Below are 21,412 nucleotides of genomic sequence, written 5' to 3' on the forward strand. Positions count from 1 at the left end.
CATTAGGGCTTCACAGACTTTTGCTGGGAAAGGAAGACCCGCAATTGGTCTGTAATTGGCTGAGACTGCAGGGTCCAGAGATGTTTTTTTTAGCAGAGGTTTTATAACCGCATTCTTCCAGCCAGCTGGATATATGCCAGTTTGGAATATAGCATTGCATATATCCGTGAGAGGAGAAGAGATTGCCTCATTTATGGCGTTCATCACCATCGGGGGACATGGGTCGAGCGGAGAGCCTGCCTTGGTGATGGCAATGAGCCTGCTAACCTTGTCAATAGTGACTGGCTGAAAGGAGGGGAAGATGGCATATCCACTATGAGCTTGATGACTTGTCTCCCTGTTCTCTCCTCTAGTGTTTACGGTAAAGGAAGAGTAAATATCCGCAACCTTAGTGGAGAAGAACGTAGCCAAAGAGTCACATAAGGTTTGTGAGGGTTCAATCCCAGGTCCTGATGGGGGGTTGGACAAAGTGTTTACCACCGAAAACAGCTCTCTCGCTGAATTGTGAGAAGTCTCAATTTGAGTGGAGAAGAAAGCCTTTTTTTGCGTAGTGATGGCCTTTTTATAAATTGCCAGAGCATCTTTATAAGATTGCTTTGCTACAGGGCAATACTGCTTGCGCCACCGCCTCTCCAAGTTCCTACAATGTTGTCTATGTAGCCTAAGCTCCTCCGTAAACCATTTTGCAGAAGGGGAGGTTCTGTTAGAGAAAATAAATTTCTCCGGGGCCACCTGATTAGCCGCATTCTGGATCCAGTCTTGGAACTGGGCTGTTAATACATCCGGACTATTGGAACCTGTAAGTGGGGAGGAGGTCAGAATATCCATGAACCGCGGAATATCTGCGTTTTTCCATGGCCTAATTCCTATCCTATTTCTTGGTCTACATTGAGGGGGATTGGGGGTCCGTGATTTTATGGTGAAGATGATAGCTTTATGATCAGTCCATGCTAATGGCAGAACATCCACCATCATGATATCGGGGTTGTTAGTAAACAAACCATCCAGCGTATGTCCGGCTTGATGTGTTGGGCCCTTCACTAGTTGCTGCAGTCCCAAGATTTGTAAATCATCAATGAGCTGCGCAGTATCTTTGTTCTCCTGATCTTCTAGGGGAAAATTAAAATCACCCAGAATTAAATAGTCTGGGGATCCTATAATATGAACATTAAAATCAGAAAGAGTGGCTAAAAATTTGTTCCGTGTGCCTGGGGGTCTATACAGGAGAATCCCTTTAAGGGCTTGCTTGTGGTTGAGATTAATAGTGAATGTTGCAGATTCGCAATCTAGGCTCTGGATGAGGTCAAGTCTGGAGCGGTATGTATCCTTATAGATAATGGCTATACCGCCCCCTCTTCCAGTTGTTCTGTCCTGCCTTGCCACACTATACCCTTCCGGGATTGCCTGGCAAAAATCAGGGCCTGAGGCATCGTCCCCCCAGGTTTCCGTGACAAAAAGCATGTCTAAGTCCTGGTCGAGGATGCATTCCCTGATGTGTAGACTGTGGCACGGGAGGGAACGTACATTAATGAGTGCTGCCCGATATATAACTTTATGTGGCAATTCCGATCTGTTGCAGGGAGGTTTACCTGATATGCCAAATGTAACGTTCTGAGCAAGGCTAGGGCATGGCAGTTGGTAGGTGCACCCAGGGCAGATATCAGGGGTATAGTTTATGTTGGTGGAGAGGGGCCTGCGTTTACATCGCCAACTTATGGTACCTGGATCCAAGTCCCTCAGTTGAGAGGACGTATAATGTAAGGGGCGGACGTTGGCATAAGAAGGAGTAGCGCCAGGGGAAGAGGCCCTAGGCCCGGGCCAGGCGCGGACGGGCGCAGACGGGCTGGTCTTAGGCGCGTCTTCGGCGCGCGCCCGCTGCGCACGTCCGCTGCGCATCCTTACGAGCGAGGGCTAAATAGCTGCCTCTCGTTCTGCTTGTCAGAGGCTAGAGCGCGTCCCGAGCCGTCCCAATATGGCGGCTGTGCTCGTGGGCGGCTCTGAATACCCTGACTCCCTCCTCTCTGACGGGACTTCCCGCGGCGGCAGGGAGAGGGTTGTGCAAGTGGCAAGTGCAGTCACAGTATCAGACAATAAACACAGTGAGTGAGCCCAGTTTAAAAACACGTATTAATCACGTTTTTAAAAATACACTCTAGTAGCACGTATTGGATCACGTTAAATACGTCCTGTGGTTGTTTTTTAGAGGTTAAGGGGATTTCTCTTCACTCCTGTGGATTTCGGGCCTCTGGTTATCGAATCCTGACAGAACCTAAGAACCATGAGGATGTTAAAATAAGACCGTATTAAAACAAAGAATTCCCTTGAGCTGAAAATTAAGACAGTCAGGATGATTTGTGGTAATTTACAAAATCTCATTAACCAAGGACATTGTGATAATGTAAGCACACGATATAATATAAGCGACATCAGAAGAAAGACTAAGGGCAAAACTACGTGCCTTTCTACACTGTCATTCAGTGCCCTTGAGCTGCGAATTAAGACAGTCATGAGAATTCGTGAAAAATTACATAATCTTATTAACCAAGAATATTGTGATAATGTAAGAACACGAAATAATAATTGCGACATCAGAAGAAAGACTAAGGGCAACACTACGTGTCTTTCCACACTGCCATTCACATATAAATACACGAACCCGGAAGCAATTCTGTTTCCGGGACCATCAGTGGCAGAGTCAGAACAAGTTCGACTACGGAGGAACCGCAGGTAGCAGGAGACTCAACGCCTACAAAACTGTAACGTATTACAAACTGTGTGATGTAAACTAAAATATAACCTGTCCTCATAGCAGGCCCCGCTGACCCACTTGGATCCTGATGAGGTTTGCATGAGAACCTTTTGAAGGTACGTGAATTGAATGAACATAGTAATTGTTCGTGCATAGTATGACCGCACCAAACGAGTGAGCGATTCGCCCTTGAAGTTTCATGAAATCACCTTCTAAACCTCGAACCTCCTGCAATTCCTGTACAATATTGAGCGAGAATGTATGTGTTTCAAACCGCACGAGAAGGTATATGAAATGCGCCTTCAGCGGTATGAGTTGTGTGTTCGCAACGCTTAGAATGAATGCCAAGAAGGTATATGAAATGCGCCTTCGAATGTATGATAGTGCATGAAATACGCCTCTCTGACCTCGAACCTCCTGCCAACCCCGCGTAATGCTGAGCCTGAATGTAATTGTTCAAAACCACATGTGAAGGTATATGAAATGCGCCTTCAGCGGTATGAGTGATAAGAACACAACGCTCAGATTGAATGCTAGTGAAGGTATATGAAATGCGCCTTCGCAAGCAAGCTCAGGTGGAATGAGTAATAACAGTTTGGTAATGATTATCATAACGCGCCACACATAACTAGGGACTTACTGAACATAGTAAATGGTTTCCTACTATAGAGATCATGCATGTCGTTTAGACATGCAATGCACGAAAGCAGATACCACTCTGCCACTAGACGTTCTAGAAATACGAAGCCACTTTTCGCCATTCATGAGAGAGTTGACCCTATCTGAGACATAGGGAGTTGAGTTAGAAGTATTATTTTTAACCATTAATTATACCACTGTGTTTTAAATGTCCTTGGGATATTCTTAAAATTGGATAACCTAAAACCCCTTCCCTTTTGATTACTTTATTTTCACAGGTACCTTAGGACCTTAGGAACCGCATTAACAGCTGTTCCTCTACACAGATACACTAAGCAATCCTTAGGAGTACCTTTCACTAATTTACATATCGCACCCCCTGGTCCTGAAGAAAGCCCACCCGACCAACTGGCGAATGAGGGCTGAAACATGTTGACCTACACCGTTTTTTCTAGTGTGATTGAGTCATAATAACTCCAAGTCACCCACATCGTTTTTAATGCCTCTTGAAACCAGAATGAATAAATAACAGTATCTGGACTATAGAGACTTTTAATTTTTCCTTCACTAATTCACGAGCACCATTACTGGTCACTACTGTATTAACAAAAGGGTATTTCCTCCTGGTGGAGGTTGCATAACCACTAAACCCGATGATTGTGCAAACACGTGTGAGGGAAAGCGGAGAACAAAGATATACCGCTTAACGTTACCAACATTCAAAACGTGAATGAGGGTTTTTTATTGGGACTTGTAAGAACCGTTTCCGCATACCCAGAGTTGTGCAGGAAAAGTGATCCTTCTCCTTTGATTAGATTATTACAATAAATGGTACAGCGCTTTCCTGGTACCCGACAATGTTTAGGTATCTGTGCATATACATCTACAGAGCCCCTGGGGACATATTGGAGGGCAACCTAGTGTGCGCCATTTCCTCCATACGGGCGCAGATACAATTTTGAAAGACTGCCACTAAATGTGATGAGTTGCGTCACCCTAAGATAGTGTTACCCAGACTACTGTACTATTTTGCAAATCTGCTGGTATATGTCCCGGCGCGGCTGTTTCGGGAGATGGAGGGGTTAATCAGAGGTCTAATATGGAATATGGGACGGCCCAGAATAGCGCTGCAGAAGCTATACGCGCCGCCGGAATGTGGGAGCTTGGCAGTTCCCCATCTAGAATTGTACTACCTAGCTGCGCAGCTACAGTGGGTTGCACAGTGGGTAAGTGGCAAAAACCTGGCAGATACTGTCACTGCGTTGTGTTCATGGACACAGACACAAATCTACAGCCAATTTCACCCACTGGCAAAATTTCCCGGCCAACACATTTGCATATGGAATTGGCCCACAGATGCTACCGAAGGAGCCTTCAACTTACAAAGGACACTGTCCCTTATGCCCCAAAACTACCACTGGTTGGTACGCCCCAGGCGGAGACTTTGTAACGGACGTAGCGTTGATGCCCTGGACTGAGGTGGGAGTGGATACACTAGGCGATCTATACCGAGATGGTGCCTTGCTGTGGATACTGGCTTGCCAGTGGGTCGGTTCCTCCTACACCCAGCCATCATGCGGACATTGACACTGACATAGGGAGATCTGACAACTGAGCCACAAACACATCAGTTGCTGCAGTAGCTCCATGTGATGGGGGAGGGGACACGTGATCCATTGGCTAGTGCAGGCCCTACTTGTGTTAAAACCACCACAGAGTCTCCTGGTGCGATGGGCTGAAGACCGAGGTCAGCCCTGGATAGATAAAGACCCGGGTAGCGTCAAGGCCAGTGCCACACACATACCACGTAATTCATGTTTTAAACTCATACAAACGTATATATTGCACAGAGCGTATCTCTCGCCGGACAAAATTAATAAATATTTTAACGTCGCCACCTCTGCTTGCCCGAGATGTCAACTACTAGATGCTGACCTACTGCATATGCTGTGGTCCTGCCCCCTACTTCACTCATATTGGCTCACAATAATGGAAACTCTTACCAGTACCGAAGTGCCACACACATGGGAGGTTTGCATTCTGGGATTTTACAAACGTACGAAAGCTAACAAAGTAAGCTCTAGATTCTGTGACTTAGGTTTGATCACTGCAAAACGTTGATAACCAAGAGATGGAAACATAAAGACCCTCCGGTGGCAGTCCACTGGCTAAAATCTCTAGAAAATTGGGCACAGGCGGAGAATACCATTCTTCATAGAGAAGAAATGGCTGGAATGCGTAAGTTCCCCATCGCAAAGGCCTGGGACGACATCCTGAAACTTTTTACACAAACTAGTATGGAACTGTGTGCTCCCCCCACACAGCGAGTGGGGGATGATGTCTGAACTATTGTCTGGGTGGAGTGGATAGGCTGTGTACACAGGGCACACTAAGACACGACTGTCAAGCTGAGCAACGACCCCACATTCCTTCATGTCGTTACATGGACACAACCCCAGATGCATGATACCCTGACAACCACGCAACCACATACTGACTAGGAATAGCAACCCAAACCTGCTAAAAGCACGCGACCCATGGCATGACTTCACTCGAAAGGCACATGACGCACTGGAGACATATATTTTATTGTGTACTTGATATCTCCCATTCTTTTGTATTCATTTTACGTTTATTAGTTGTGATTTAAAAGTTGGAAAACAGGGAGGGGCCAAGCTGGCGACCAAGACGGCCGCCTAAGCTCCCGGCTCCGTTGGCCTCCTTCTCCTGCCACAAGATCCTGTTAATTATCCTGCGCCCACGCCCTGCCCCCGCATAGATGAGTTGAAGTGACGCCTGATCGTGTGATCCCGAGTGATCCACCAGCTTGGATGACGGAGAAACGTTGCCATTAAGATTGCGGCCTGCACCAGCTTTAGAGCCAGGGCCTCGAGTAGCGGAGCAGCCGGCTACTAGTTGAACAACATCGGCCATGGGAGTCCGGGAGGGAACGGTCAGCCGGTATGGAAGCTGAATTTTGCCCGATTTTAACGGTGGACCCCCAATCTGAATAGCAGAAAAAGCAGAGCAATATAACAAAACGGCGGCTGCAGTCGGAGTGCCCTGACTGATGGAACCCGGAGTTGAACGGCCCGGACGTTAACAGTTGCTCGGCCCGATGGATGCTGGTCCAACCTGATGGCAACCCTGGAGTGTCCCCTAAAATCGGTGGGATCGTACGCGGGCCGATAATCCGCATGAGGGCGGGGACTTCACCTACAGATGTGGGGTACAGATTGCGAATGAGGTGAACGAAATGGCGCCCAATACCGATCTATGTTCAACTAAGGCCCGCTCCTCCAGAGGGACCGGAAAAGACCAAGGGCCAGATGTAGGCAGGCAAATACCGGTCGGTAACGGCCGATTTCGGCCGTTACCGACCGGTATTTTCAGATGGAGATGTAGAGGCCTGAAAATGTAACAAACCGGTATATTTACCGATTCTGTAAATTTACCGATTCGGTAAAATACTGAATCAGTATATTTACCGAATCGGTAAATCTACATGTAGGTGGCACTGTAATCAGTGCCACAGGCCCTTACCGAATCGTTATTTACCATGGAATACTATTCCATGGTAAATAACTAATTCCTGTGTACATGCCCATCTGTGCATGTACACCTGTGCCATGTGACACACATACATGCCACATGGCACACAAGCCAGTATCAGGGGTGCAACAAGGTGTCAAAGTGACACCCTGTCCCCCTTGCAAATCCTGTATTTTTACTGAATCGGTATTTACCGATTCGGTAATTAACATTGATTCCTATGGGCCTCAAGGCGGAGGCCCATAGAAATCAATGACAATTACCGAATCGGTAAATACCGATTCGGAAATTACAGAATCCTACAGATTCGGTAAAAAATACCGAATTTTTAAGTACATCTCATTTACCGAATCTAGAATACCGAATCGGTAAAATTCGGTATTCTAGAGTCGGTAAATGAGAATTACCTACATCTAGCCCCAAACGTCTAAATTGGGACGATATATCCTGTCCAAGGGGTCTCCGGAGGAGGTGATGATTGTCGCTATCGAGGAAGAAGAGATGAGACAGGCCAGGGTTGAACCAACGCTTGGAGCTGTCATGGCGGCCATCATTGAAGTTTATTCTTTCCTGGGCCGGAGAGTGCAAGCCCTAGATAATAAACTGATTGCCGTTACGCTTGAGATGGGGCTAATGAGAACAGACTTCGTTCGATTGAATTAAAAAACGAGAGCCATGACACCCACAACGGCCAAACTAATAGATGGCGTAAAACCCCATGAAACGGGAGGTGGGGAGCTTCTGGACAGTAAGTTAGCTAATGTCCGAATACTGCGGATCGAAAGTGTGGCCCTGGCCTCCTTCCCGGACTCTATTCAATTGGTTCGGAAACAACGACAGAGGTTCTTGCCGGTGAAGAGGAAACTCAGAGACAATGGGATTAACTATGATCTGCCATTTCCGACTCGCCTCTGGGTGCACCTTGATGAAAACTTTCGGTTCTTTGACTCTTCTGAGGAGGCGGCAGTTCGGCTGGGAAGTATTCACACGCCTGTTCGGCGGGCCAAGGTTGAGAATGGTTGACTGTTTGATGACATTAGTGGACTTGGTGGCTGTTCGGGACTCACTTTATATTATTAGTTGTGGGAGGCGAGGCAGGCGAACAATGATGATGTTTTATATTTAGCTAAGTGAATCCGTACACAGTGGGGAGGCTCAGATCTCGCTGGGGGAGGGGGCCGGGGGCCTGAACGAAGGTCCTCCTTCACTTACTACTTTTAGTTTTGTAGATTAGATGGGGCACACTGCTAGTTGGGGACGAGCGTAAGCTACATGCAGGGGTGCAGGGTGGGGGGAGGGGGTTTGCGCGTTTAGCGTTGTTCCTTTTCTTTGTTGTTTATTTTAAGCGTAGATATCCGTAGTTTATCCTGCTTATGCTCTTGTATTTAAGTATCCTTCTTCAATTCTGATCATATTTTAGTATCCGGGGGCTATACTCACTTAAAATCCTGATTCTATGGGTGGACGGGTTCTGAGGGCTGTAGCGCATAGGTTGAGTCATAAATTGTATTGATTCGTATACTGTCGAATGATCGCTAACGTCGGTGTCTCAGCAACTTCTTTTGTCGCTCTTCATGTATCCTGTTATTTGTAACTGTTCACCTTATTATTATGACGGAATGTATGGCACCCAATACGTTTTTATTTTTTGTTTTTGTTGTGTAATAAAAAGATTTATGAAAAAAGTTGGAAAACGAAGATATCTTACAATCAGTGGCATCATTCACTTCCTATCACCTATGCCTTATTGTCACTCAACAATTGTATCGTGCACAAGTTGTATGTAACTGTGCTGGTAGACCTACTCACATCTGACTAATTATTGCAGGAAGAAGATATATATGTTGGACATGTCCCGCCCCTCAATTGGAGGTGACAGCATATGTGGGTATCAGATGCCCATATTAGACTGTCAATGAACGTTACCTTCTGCAAAATAGAGACGGATTACGCTGTGATCACCAAGTGGCAATATTCAGGGCTATATATGTAATGACACAGTGATATTGATCTTGTATGCAAGTTCAATATAAACCTGTTTTTGATTTGTTGGTACCGAGAAAATAATAAAAATGCAATAAAGATATTCCCCCCAAAAAATTGGTTATTATAGTATTCTCTATTAAGGCCTTCGCGAATCCTCTATTTCCTAATGTCAAGGAATCCAGAACTTTGCAGTGCAAGCTACCTATGAAAATTCGATCATGTGTCTCGGGCCAGAGTCCAGACACACTGGCTCCCAGTTAAGTAAATAATCAGTTACAAAACTCTCTGCCTCATGTACGCTGTGTATAGCGCCTTGAGACCCTCACGGGTATGTAGCGCGCTCTACAAATGTACTGATTGATTGATTGATTGTGTTCTATAAGACAGAAACATCTCCCGTCTTGGAGCTTTTCACCTCTTATTATCCAAGTATGATCCGTGTAGAAGTGTATGTTCTGCTTCGCAGCTTTCACTCTTGCTTTCCAGTCTTAAATGACCCTGAACAAGTGGTCAAGCACGTCATTTGCTCACTCCTCAACTTTGGAATACTCTTCTCAACACATCAAGAGCATGCAGCCCTACCTAACCTTCAGAGAGGCTTTCAAGGCTCGCTTGTTTTGTTAACGCCATACAGGTTTTATTTTTTGGACCATTCCGTGGCGCCAAGATGCCCGTCTTGGTGAATGCGCGCTTATAAAATAAATCCGAATACAATTAGAATTTTAAAAGTATGCTTGCCACATATTTGATACAGTTTTACATTTTAGGAGTTCCTGTAATCACAGAGCTGTTTTTGCACCTAACATCTCTGCACTACAACCAGTTAAAACATTTAATACCAAGGACTTTCATTCCCACCAGCTGCAAAACCCATATTTACCTTTTAGGAGTTCCTGTAATCACAGAGCTGTTTTTGCACCTAACATCTCTGCACTACAACCAGTTAAAACATTTAATACCAAGGACTTTCATTCCCACCAGCTGCAAAACCCATATTTACCTTAGCTCTAGGGTATGCGAGTACGTCAACACCAAAAGATTATTTTGGTAACTAAACTCTTCCAGGAATAAAACATCTGTAAATTGTACTGACCTGTGTTTCGCGCAGTTTGTCATTGATCAAAGACATCAAAGAGTCAACGGTCTCCAGCTCTCGTGGGTAAAAATTCTGAATTTTATTTTTTGTCAGGAAGTCTTCCACTTGCTCACTTAGCTGGTGGGTCACACTTGCAGTTGTCTCATTATTGTCGTCACTGCAGACAAATATTGAACAAGACGCCAAATCAAACAGTAACAATTTAAAGAATTAAGGCCTTGTTTAGAGTTTGGCGGATGGGGGAATCCGTTAAAAGTGGTGGATATTCTGTCCAACATATTTCAAATACCATAGGCTTTAATGTACTTGTTAAAATGTGGACAGAACATCCGCCATGTCACATCTAAGATGGAGTGTCCCATCTGCCAAACTCTACATAAGGCCCTTAGTTTCATAAACTGCAAACAAGAATGCTTTTAACCCCTTCGAGCTCAGCTCGTCATGAGGTACACCTCTCGTACGCTCATGACGAGCTGAGCTCGTCATGAACCGCGGGTTTTTAAAAAAGTCAGCGCACAGCGGGAAAATGCGCTGCACGCATGGAGTTAAGAAGAGAATGATTAGTAGACCGTCTACTCTATTATAGTCTAACAAAGGTATACTATGGCTGGTAAATGAAGAGGGACTGACACATGTAACAGAACATAATTGTCAATGTTTGCCAGACTACATTTCTGTTATTTCTCTAAAGGATGACAGCTGATATTAAAAAGCAATTGTACAAGAGTTACAGTATGCATGAATTAATAAGTATCCCCAGTGGGTAAGCTCATGAGAATGCACGTACTTGTCTTGTGAGGTCTCGAAAGGCAAGTCATAAACATTCCTGTAAAGATAAGGGACATCCAGCATCCTAAAGATCTGTGCATCGCATGCAGGATCCTCCACTTTACCTATAAGAGTAGATAAGAGATAAATATTAAACAAACTGGTGTGAAGAACATACACAGCGGTGAGATTGCAAACAGGTCGAACTGATCAGTGCAAAGGCCGAGGAAGCCTTTGTTACTAGGTTTGATCTTCCCTGGTCACAGACAGATCTGGGAGTTGGTGAAGCTGAGGTCAAGGTTGGTGTGGCACAGAACCCACGTCTACACCTTACTGTGCAGGATTAATTATTTAAGAACATTTTCTTTTAATTTGCCAATGAGTTTTAAAAAAATGTTTATTTGCCTACCTTGTAAAGTAATTCTTCACTGGAATTTCTTTTTTTTTTTTAAATCTGTTTATTGATTTTCAAAACAAGTAAGTACAACCATCAGAAATGGTAATACAACAAACACCAGAACATTCCCGCATCCGTCATCCCAACATACATTTTATAAAATTAGACATTGTTATAATTTGTACCAAGTACTAGGTAAAATTGAGTTAGTGCACAAATTTCACAAGGTAGACCTGAAATAAAATGGTGCTGATAACATTAGGTTTCACGGAGTGTCCAAGGATTCCACACTTTGCAAGTAGTTCGTAAAATAAGACCAGTAGTCTTTCGGTCTAGACCTTGCCGGTAGTTCTTCCTCATAAGTTAGCAATTGAGTCTTGCAGTGTGCTAGATCTTTTAGCCACTGTTTCGTGGTCGGTACTCTTGTGCCACCCCAACATTGTGAAATTTGCCTTTTAGCTAACAGCAGGGAGATTGCACAATACTTACGTTTCCCTGCTTTGACCCCAGTTTGTAGACCCAGTAGACACAGTTTTATAGTGCAGTCAAATTCTATTCCCACCATGTTCCGAAGAATTGCAATCACTTGCCCCCAATAGTCCTGTATTTGCGGGCATGACCATGCCAGGTGAATGAAGTCCGCGTCCTGTTCCCCACACCGTTTACATTTAGCATCGTCCCGTAGCCCAAACGTGTGTAGCCGTGATGGGGTGTGATATGATTGATGGAGGTACTTTAGGTGTAGAATGCGTAAATTGCCATTCGGAGTGAGTAGTTTGATCAGTGTGCACGTGGCGTACCATTCTTTCTCAGTTAGTGGGTCTGAGAGGGACTCATTCCAGCGCTCCCAGGCTCTGTTAGATGTGAAAGGGATCTCGTTCTGGGCCAGCTTGTAAAGGCGGGAAACCAGGTGTGCCGCATTTGAGGTGGTGAGTACGTACTGCAGTGTGTCTAGACTGGGGGGTTCTGCCGGGAAGTTCGGGTATAAATCACGCACTGCTCTTTGTAGCCTATAATACGTGAAGCGGAACAGGGCGGTTTGATTGCTGATATAAGACAAATCATCTATGTTTCTGAATACGCCATCCTGATAGAGATCTCCAAATGTGGCAATACCAACTTGTTTTAGAAGACCCATACCCACTTGTTCGTTAGTGACAGAAATCTGGGGATGGTAGTGTAACGGCAGCGCTGGCGCGTAGAGTGGTGTTTTGTGCGTTAGGCGGCCAATTGCGCCCCAAGCAGCTATTGTTGTGTCCACTGTGTTAATATCCGCTGCGTGCAACGGCGGTCGTTTATGCGTGATCATCGCTGTCAGCGGTGTAGGAGAGGCGTCCCCCTCCTCCACCGCCGTGTGTGTAAGATAAGGGACTGTGTGATACCAGTATGTTACATACTGCGCTTGAGCACAGAGGTAGTACAGGTAAAAGTCAGGGACACAGAATCCACCTCTTTCATAGGGTAAAGTCAAAGTTCGTAAATCTATGCGAGCCTGCTTACCCGCCCAGATGAGTCTGAGAACCATCGAGGTGATATTTTTGAACACTGCTTTCGGGGGTGTAATCGGTATGTTGTTAAACAGGTACAGGAGCTTGGGGAGGATATTCATTTTGGTTATGGCTATACGGTCAGCTAGTGACAGTGGGAGTTGTATCCATCGGTCAATTTGCCTATTCAGTTTATCCAGTACTCTGCCATAGTTTGTACGAATAACTTCTTCTGGGTCCCTGCTGTACCAAATCCCCAAGTACCGAACCGGGTCTGTTTGCCAATCTAGTGGGAAATCAGTGGGGTGTCGCTTCGTGGTGTCTGTAAGAGGGATAATTACGATTTGTCCCAATTGATCTGTAAACCCGAGTGCCCGCCAAATTTGATATACTCGCGTAATATGGGGTTCATATTTTGTTCGGGATCTCTAATGTATAACAGCATGTCATCAGCATACATAGAAATGTGTAATGGACGGCCCGGAAAGTGTAATGCGGAGTGGTTATATGATTGTCTGATAATGCATGCTAGTGGTTCCAACGCGAGCGCAAATAATAATGGGGACAGAGGACAACCCTGCCGTGTTCCTCGGCTTATGGGGAAGGGGCTTGAAATATAACCATTGACCCGGACCCTGGCTACAGGGTTCGTGTACAGGAGCGTTACCCATGTTACAAACCGTGGCGGGAAGCCTATGCGTTGGAGTATTGCAATCAGGTACGGCCATTCAATTGAGTCAAACGCTTTGGCAGCATCTAGCATAACCGCCACCGCTTTAGTGTTAGGAGTTAAATAGTGGGAGAGTGCGAACAAGGTCCTAGTATTGTGGGAGGTCGCTCTGGTAGGTATGAACCCTGCTTGGTCCGTTAGTATCAAATTAGTCATTAGGGGCTGTAGTCTGACCGCCAGCAATTTGGCTAGTATCTTTGAGTCGACGTCTAGTAGTGAAAGGGGTCGGTAGGAGTCGCAGCATTCTGGGTCTTTGTTGGGTTTTAGTAGGGTTATGAGTACAGCTTCTCGTAGTGATGGTGGGAGTGTGGCTTGATCAAATGCATTCCCATACATGGCAACGAGGTGTGGCGCCAAAGTGTCAGCGTATGTTTTATAAAATTCGCAGGTGAACCCGTCAGGGCCGGGCGCTTTGCCATTAGGCAAGGAGCGAATTACGTCTTTAACCTCTTCTACTGTAATTGGCATCGCTAGGTATTCACGTTGCCTATCCGATAACCAGGCAATGGCTGTGTCGTTCAAATAGGCTAGTGTTTCTTCCTTGGGCGGTGTGGGTTTGGAGGTGTACAGTGTGCTAAAGTTATCTACAAAGGTACGTAATATGTCTTCGGGTTGTGTCAGTGGAATGCCCGTGGAGTCCCTGATCTGTGTTATGGTTTGGTGGGGTTTCCCATCGCAAATTTTCGATGCAAGTATGCGGCCTGGTCTCCCACCCTCTCCATATTGTTTTGCTACTGGTCGTTTGGTGATATACTTCAGCTCATCAGTGGCATATGTTTGATGTTCAGTAAGTGCCTTCCTCAGTTCCCCCAATACAGTAGCATCCTGCGTCCTATCATATTCCATTTCAAGCGTTCTTATCTTCATTTCACACTTCTTAATCTGATCTCTTATGTCTCGCAGTATCCCCACACTGGTACTGATACAAACCCCTCTAAGTGTCACCTTAAAGGCCTCCCAAAGTATACCTGGGTCTTCGACCGATGCCATATTAAATTGGAAGTATTCTGCGACAGCCGTCGCTATTTTGTCCGCGTATAAGGGGTCTAAAAGTGCTTTGGCGTTAAAGCGCCAACTGAATGGCGGGGGTGTATACTGTGGAATCCGGACCTGCAGCTTGAGGGGATTGTGATCAGATACAGTCCTGGGAAGCACAGAGATGTTGTCAGTCCACAGCAAGACCCCATCTGACCCCAGCCAGTAGTCTATCCTGGACCAGCTGCTGTGCATGGCATTAATGTGGGTGGCAGCAGTCGTATCTGGGTTCTTGGCCCTCCAGATATCTCGTAAGGGGAAAGTGGACATCATGTCTTGAATCTTAGCCCTTGCTTGTCTATGTGGTTCAACGGTAGTGCCAGAGCGGTCTAGGGTGTCATTCAATGCGACATTAAGGTCCCCCCCCCATATGATGTATGTGTTGGTGAATTCCACCATTCTATTCCATAGTTCCTGAAAAAATTCGGGTGAGTCCACATTAGGTCCATAAACATTCACCAATGTGAGGGGTTGGCCTCGCAATAGGCCAGACACGATGACGTATCTACCGTTGGGGTCTGATATGGACCTTTCAACTCTGTAGTTAACACCTTTCCTGACCAGTGTCATAACCCCTCTTGAGTAGGAGGAATATGAGGATGAGTAGCACGATTCGGCCCACCGTGACCCAATCTTTCTATACATAGTTGGGGCTACATGTGTCTCTTGCAGTAATGCAATGTCAATGTGGTGCCTGTCCAGACTTGCAAATATCTGTCTAGTTTTTTTGGGATTAACGATACCCCGTAAATTCCATGTCAATAAGTTCAGTCCATTAGTGTTAGCCATTACTCAACTGCGAAATGATACATAACCACATATGTTTCAGCTGAAGAGTTGGAAGTGCATAACTCACCATCAGACAGTGACAAAGATCCATGGTACATATTTGGAATTGTTTTCGGGAATTAGCAATGCATCTCAAACATACTGGTGTTGCAAGTTTAACGAAACCCCAACTGGTCCCACACCCACCCACATCAGCAACCCAAATTGGCTGAAGCCATGTCCCTTTAAAAACTTCACCAATAACCATAACTTTGGGGAACTCCCATGTGGAGGTCCGCCGGGGTCGCACGTTCACCATCCTACTCAAAGGATGGGGTCAGATCATAATCCAATAATGCATAGTGTAGGTTGAAATTGTAGCTAACTATCCAGCCACAAGTGGACGAGAAGTCGTCTGCATAAGTGTAATCACTAAGCCCTCAACAGAGAGTGTGTGCCTGTGTTCCCAAGTCACATCAGCGTTACCACTACTTGCTGCGAGTAATGTATCCAATGTCTCATAGTGTGGTAGTCAAGAGTACATCTGCAGGAGCTGTGCCTTTAGTTCAGCGTGTCGTGTTAATATGCCCCACAGATCCCGACTGGCACGACATTGTCTATGTGTCCATGGCCCCTGGATGTGCAGAGGTTCGTAGGCAGCCAGAGTTAGTCTGGGGGAAAGTCATGCCGTAAGGCATCCAGCGATAGAAATAGTGTACATCACATTATCCAGTGCAGTATGTCGCCATCTTACCTTACTCCGTGTCTGTTGCGTTCTCTTTGCGGTTCACCTTTTTACCCTTTGTCGTCACAGTTTTTATGAAGTCCGTGGCCGCCTTAGGAGTCATAAGGATGATCGTTTTCTCCTCCCATGTGACTTTAAGTCGCGCCGGATACAGCATGGCATATGGTATCTGCAGGTCACGTAGTTTGGCCTTGGCGGTGCTGAATTCTTTTCTCGCTTGTTGCACTGCATACGTGTGATCTGGAAAAAAGTCCAGTTTGTTACCTTGATGGGTGATGGCGCCTTTCTCCCTTGCCAGCCGTAGTATGGTATCTCGATCTCTGTAGTTTAGGATTCGAGCAATTATGGGACGAGGCGTTGCACCAGTCGGTGGTTTCGGCGCCAATGCCCTGTGAGCCCTTTCGACGATAAACACAAAGGACATAGAACTTTCACCAAAGATATCTTTGCACAGCTGTTCGATATAAGTCTCCATGCGTCCCGTGTTGGTTGTCTCGGGAAGGCCTGCGATGCGTATGTTGTTTCGACGCGATCTTGCTTCCAATTCCTCCGCCTTCCCCTTGATTACCGCCAGGACCTTCTCCATACCCGCACATTTAGTGGTGGTGGCATGAGCGTCGTCTTCCACCGTGGATATGCGTTTTTCCGCGTCATCCAGCCGCTCCCCATGTTGCTCCATCCGTGCATGCATTCTATCCATGCGACCAGTCAGACTATCAAGCTTACCATTAATATCTTGGAGGTTGTTGTTAATAGCCGCAAGAATGTCTGCCATGTTGGTTCCTTCCGAATTGCCATTCGTCGCCTCCTCGTCCACTGTTTCCACTGGACCCTTCGGGGTTTTTCGCGCTTCAAAGCTGAGTTTGGATTGTTGCCTTTCAGGTTTGCCCATGATTGTTGAGCTCGGACGTGCAACACACGAAGGTCGTCGCGACGGTGTATTCTGGAAATCACCTGCGACAGGTGTTCGAGTTTGTCTAGTGGGAAGGGTGGTTGGCGGTCCCCTTCCCGGCTTTACTTGGGACCGTGTAGAAGCAATGATCCAGTCGGGCGGGATGGAGACGCACTGGGATCACCTAATCAGGAACGTAGGTGCAGGACGTAGTATGTGGTTAACTGCAAGGTGCGTCACGTCGTCCGTGTATCAGAACTCAAATCGGACCACAGGGGTGACCGGTTAACGTGCTGATTCGGGTCTTCTCCGTCCCCGTGAACAGTTGGACGTCGATGTGTGGTGGCGGCAATGTAGCTCACTCAGAAGTACTGGCTCACCGGGGACTGAAAACTGGTCCCTGAAAGCGGATGGATCTGGGCTTCCCGCTTACGAGAGTAGACATGGCAGCATGGCGGGCAGCGAGAGCGGCGGGTCCCAGATGTCGGCGCCCAGAGTCACTTTCCAGTTTTCGCGGTATTTTAACTCCCTCTATTGTCATGAGGGGGTGGGTGGCAGAGCGATATCAGCGGCGTTGGTAGCTTGCTGGTGTGGGGATAGTGCACGATTTTCCAAAGGCTATACTAAGGTGTGCATATTACCCGGAGTGGTCGCATCTATCCCCGACTTGCTGCTCGTTTAGAGGGCTCCGCCATCTTGCATGTATTCGCCTGGGTGCCGCTGGTAATTAGGTGACAAACTCAGCTGTAGGGAACTCTCTGAGGCAAGAAACGCGCTGTTGTTCAGCTAACAGTGGGGAAAGGACCCGTGACACATATCCACCCTTGGGATCTCTGTTCCTGCCGTCAACCGTTAATGTTCTCCGTTACGTCTCTCACAGCGCCGCCATCTTGTGTGTAGGACCGTGCTATGACTGTCCCATGGAGTCACGAAAACGGTACAATCCAGAGTGATGGTCTGCGCTCGCTGCGTCGCAGGCGTCTCTTACCGCTCATTCATCCTGTGTAGGGCATCGCCGGGGCCGCCGGTCGTGTATGCGCTCCGTAGTCAGTTGCAGCATAAGGGTCACTGTCGGAGACTGCGACCGGGCGCCATGTTAGCTTTGGGCTCCCGTTCCCTACCGGAGCTGGTGGCGCCGAGGAGAGTGCTTGCAGCCACCGTCTGGGTCGCGCCGATTGTGCCCCTGAAGTTTATAGATCCTACCATATGGCTCAAGTCGGCTGATTTGCAGGTTTGACAACCTTTAAACGCGGTTGCATGATCTTCCCGGCGGAGCTGCTGTGTCAGGCAGCCATCCCGCTGTGCGCCCCCTAGCGCCTCCCTTCACTGGAATTTCTAAACAGGATTAGAAAGTAGATGTTCATAGATAAAATGCTGTTTTGCCACATTTTACAAGATTTTATTCCCTAAATATGAGCCATTTGCTGTATATAAACACAGCATATTTTTACTATGGATAAGCGTGATGTGTATAATTTGCTGGAGCTTAATTATGTGAAACAGCTAAATTAAATACACTTCTGTGAAAGAATAACCCTGTATTTAGTGTAAATTGGTACACACTCTGCTCCTCATGTAAGCAGTCTATTCTGGCCTGCCAGGTGAACCTCCTGCCCCGAGAAGTGAACACAAAATCTGCAAGCAGGCTTATTTGGGTCTTGTAAGTAGGGTGCATCTTGAGTTCAATGCCACAGTGACCACATCTGGGCATACCAGTCGCTCTTAGGGCATCAACTGCAGCAAATAACAGGGTGATGGATGGAATGCTTTAATTAATCTCAGCCACTGGTAATCAATTGGATCACATTCCAGTCCATTGTTTTTCACCCACCAAGCCATTCTACACAGCCTGCCTTACAAAGATCCATACTGAGCCAGCTCCTCATGGGAACAGTACATCCAGCACAGAGGCCACCTCCAGAAGGGAGTACAAGCAAGGGACGTGGTGGGAAAAAACATCAATGGATTTGAACGCAGCCCAAGTAATAACCGGTGACTGAGAGGAATTCTAGTATTCCATCCATCACTTTTTTTGTTTTTGGGTATGCCAAGATAGATGTAGGTTTCTGCGTTCACTGTGCCACTGGACCAAAGTTGCACCCAACTGAAGAGGCCCACATTGGCTAAAACTTGCATTGAGTTGCCTCTGTTCTGTTTTGAACAGCACCCGGCTTGGCAGTTCGAGCGGGACTGTTCCTATTGCAGAGTCTAATCTGAGGTGTCAAGGTGGGCTGAAAAATGATGGACTAGGATGCAGCCATGTGTAATTACCAGTGGCAGAGATTAATTTCAGCTTTCCATCCATCACTTTTTTTGTAATCTTCATTGTCACGCCCACCCCACTATGTTTCCAAAAGTCGAAGGGTTTACCCCTAATCTACATTCACTGGAGGGGGACAAGAGCAGAAATCTTACAAGACACCAAGGACTTTTTTTTTACGAATGGGGTGGTGTGTCCCTTCCACCCCCACTATCGGGAGTGCCCGCTATCCCTAAAGGGCTCCAAAGTATTTCTGACCCTCTGGGGGCTTAATGGGTGGGGGGTGGGGGGTAGGGCTACACCCAATCTGCCCAGCCATGGCAGAGTGGGGCACAATTAGGGATTTGCTTGGGAATGGATTAGGGGTGTCGCACCCTGGCTTCTTGTCACGCCCTCACCCTCTAACATCCTTATTTGCCCTCCTCTGGGGGCAGAACGCCCACTAGACTAGGCAACTGGTAAGGTGTGGAGAAGCGTGACTCAGTGGTTAGAGGCGGCAGACCCGGAAGCTGAGATCGACCGTGGACCAGGGTTCGATTCCCCGCCTCGGCGGGTCTCGGGCTCAAAATTCCACGAACTCGACGATTCTCGCTCCGGTGCCTACTTGACTCACGGGGTCACACTCTGCGACTCTGGGCAATAGCTTGCTTAATCTCCACTACGGCCCCTCGCGGCGGGATGCCTGGCTTTCACCTTGTGGACACCCTGCCAGGGGTTTCTCACAGGGGAATACCAGGACGGGTTCCCTAAGCAAGCGCTTAGATACCGTGTCGGTGATTTGCGCTATATAAATACATGTACATATATAAATACATGTACAAATACATGTACAAGGTGAGGGATGTAGTGCAGTGTCAGGATGGGGAAACAGCACTCCAATTCTGTTCATTAACTTTTTGCCCTGATGGTCTGGTGGGCTTTCTGAACCCTCTGGAACAGGCAGATAGTTGGTAAAAAAAGACAATCTGCCCAACAAAGGGGGGCAGAAAACCCAACATACTACCAGGAGAAAAAGGGAGAAAGGAAGAAGGTGGGTTACTGTACCATCTTGGAATCATCCCCCACACCTCATGACCAAACAGTTTTTCTGCTCCCAATGAAATTCTGATTTGGGTGTTTTTCATCCTCTCCGTCAGGTCATATGTCAAAACTACACAAAAAGAAATTTCCTCTCACTGCCATGGTGACTGGCTGCACTATTTGAGCTCTGGATCAGCTGACAACCAGAGACCCAGCCAATTGCAGGCACTTCTGAAGGCTAGAGACAGAAATAAATGCATAATGTGTGGCTTGGGTGGATCCCGGAAGCTTGTTTCCTTTCCAGTGAAGAATTGGCTTGGTAGTTTGGTCTGCCCTGTTCCCATGATGCACTGGGCCAGGGACAGACTAATTTGCATATAGCCAGGTTCTGAACTGGGATGGTGCAGTGAGCTAAAAAACGGTGATGGATCAAGCCCTGATCTGTTGACTGGGTAGGAGTGTTCTGATTAACTCAGATACTCTGTCCATCACCACCCCCTTTTTGTAATTATTTTGGCCACCATGAGTGTGGAAGGGTATGCTCAGACATGAGTCCCTTGCTCATTGCACCATCAGGATTCAAGCAAGCCGGGCCGAAGACGGCTGTAATGCCAGAAACCGGTCCCCGGAAGCTTGTTTCCTTTCCAGTGAAGAATTGGCTTGGTAGTTTGGTCTGCCCTGTTCCCATGATGCACTGGGCCAGGGACAGACTAATTTGCATATAGCCAGGTTCTGAACTGGGATGGTGCAGTGAGCTAAAAAACGGTGATGGATCAAGCCCTGATCTGTTGACTGGGTAGGAGTGTTCTGATTAACTCAGATACTCTGTCCATCACCACCCCCTTTTTGTAATTATTTTGGCCACCATGAGTGTGGAAGGGTATGCTCAGACATGAGTCCCTTGCTCATTGGACCATCAGGATTCAAGCAAGCCGGGTCGAAGACGGCTGTAATGCCAGAAACCGGTCCCCGGAAGCTTGTTTCCTTTCCAGTGAAGAATTGGCTCGGTAGTTTGGTCTGCCCTGTTCCCATGATGCACTGGGCCAGGGACAGACTAATTTGCATATAGCCAGGTTCTGAACTGGGATGGTGCAGTGAGCTAAAAAACGGTGATGGATCAAGCCCTGATCTGTTGACTGGGTAGGAGTGTTCTGATTAACTCAGATACTCTGTCCATCACCACCCCCTTTTTGTAATTATTTTGGCCACCATGAGTGTGGAAGGGTATGCTCAGACATGAGTCCCTTGCTCATTGCACCATCAGGATTCAAGCAAGCCGGGCCGAAGA

At 46.9% G+C, this 21,412-nt stretch overlaps 1 protein-coding gene across 10 annotated transcripts in view; it reads right to left on the minus strand.

Moving 5' to 3' along the window:
• Window positions 1–21,412, minus strand: part of STN1 (STN1 subunit of CST complex) — a 508,555-nt gene that overhangs the window by 220,292 nt on the left and 266,851 nt on the right. For all 10 annotated transcript variants that reach the window (XM_078643719.1, XM_078643715.1, XM_078643710.1 and 7 more), the window contains 2 exons: window positions 10,810–10,915; window positions 10,020–10,179 (listed from right to left, as the gene is read on the minus strand). In XM_078643719.1, coding sequence (XP_078499845.1) covers window positions 10,020–10,179; window positions 10,810–10,915 — 266 coding nt within the window. The remainder of the gene's footprint in view (window positions 1–10,019; window positions 10,180–10,809; window positions 10,916–21,412) is intronic.

The sequence above is a fragment of the Lissotriton helveticus genome, chromosome 5_1 (assembly GCF_964261635.1).
Source record: "Lissotriton helveticus chromosome 5_1, aLisHel1.1, whole genome shotgun sequence".
In the NCBI taxonomy this organism is placed as follows: domain Eukaryota; kingdom Metazoa; phylum Chordata; class Amphibia; order Caudata; family Salamandridae; genus Lissotriton; species Lissotriton helveticus.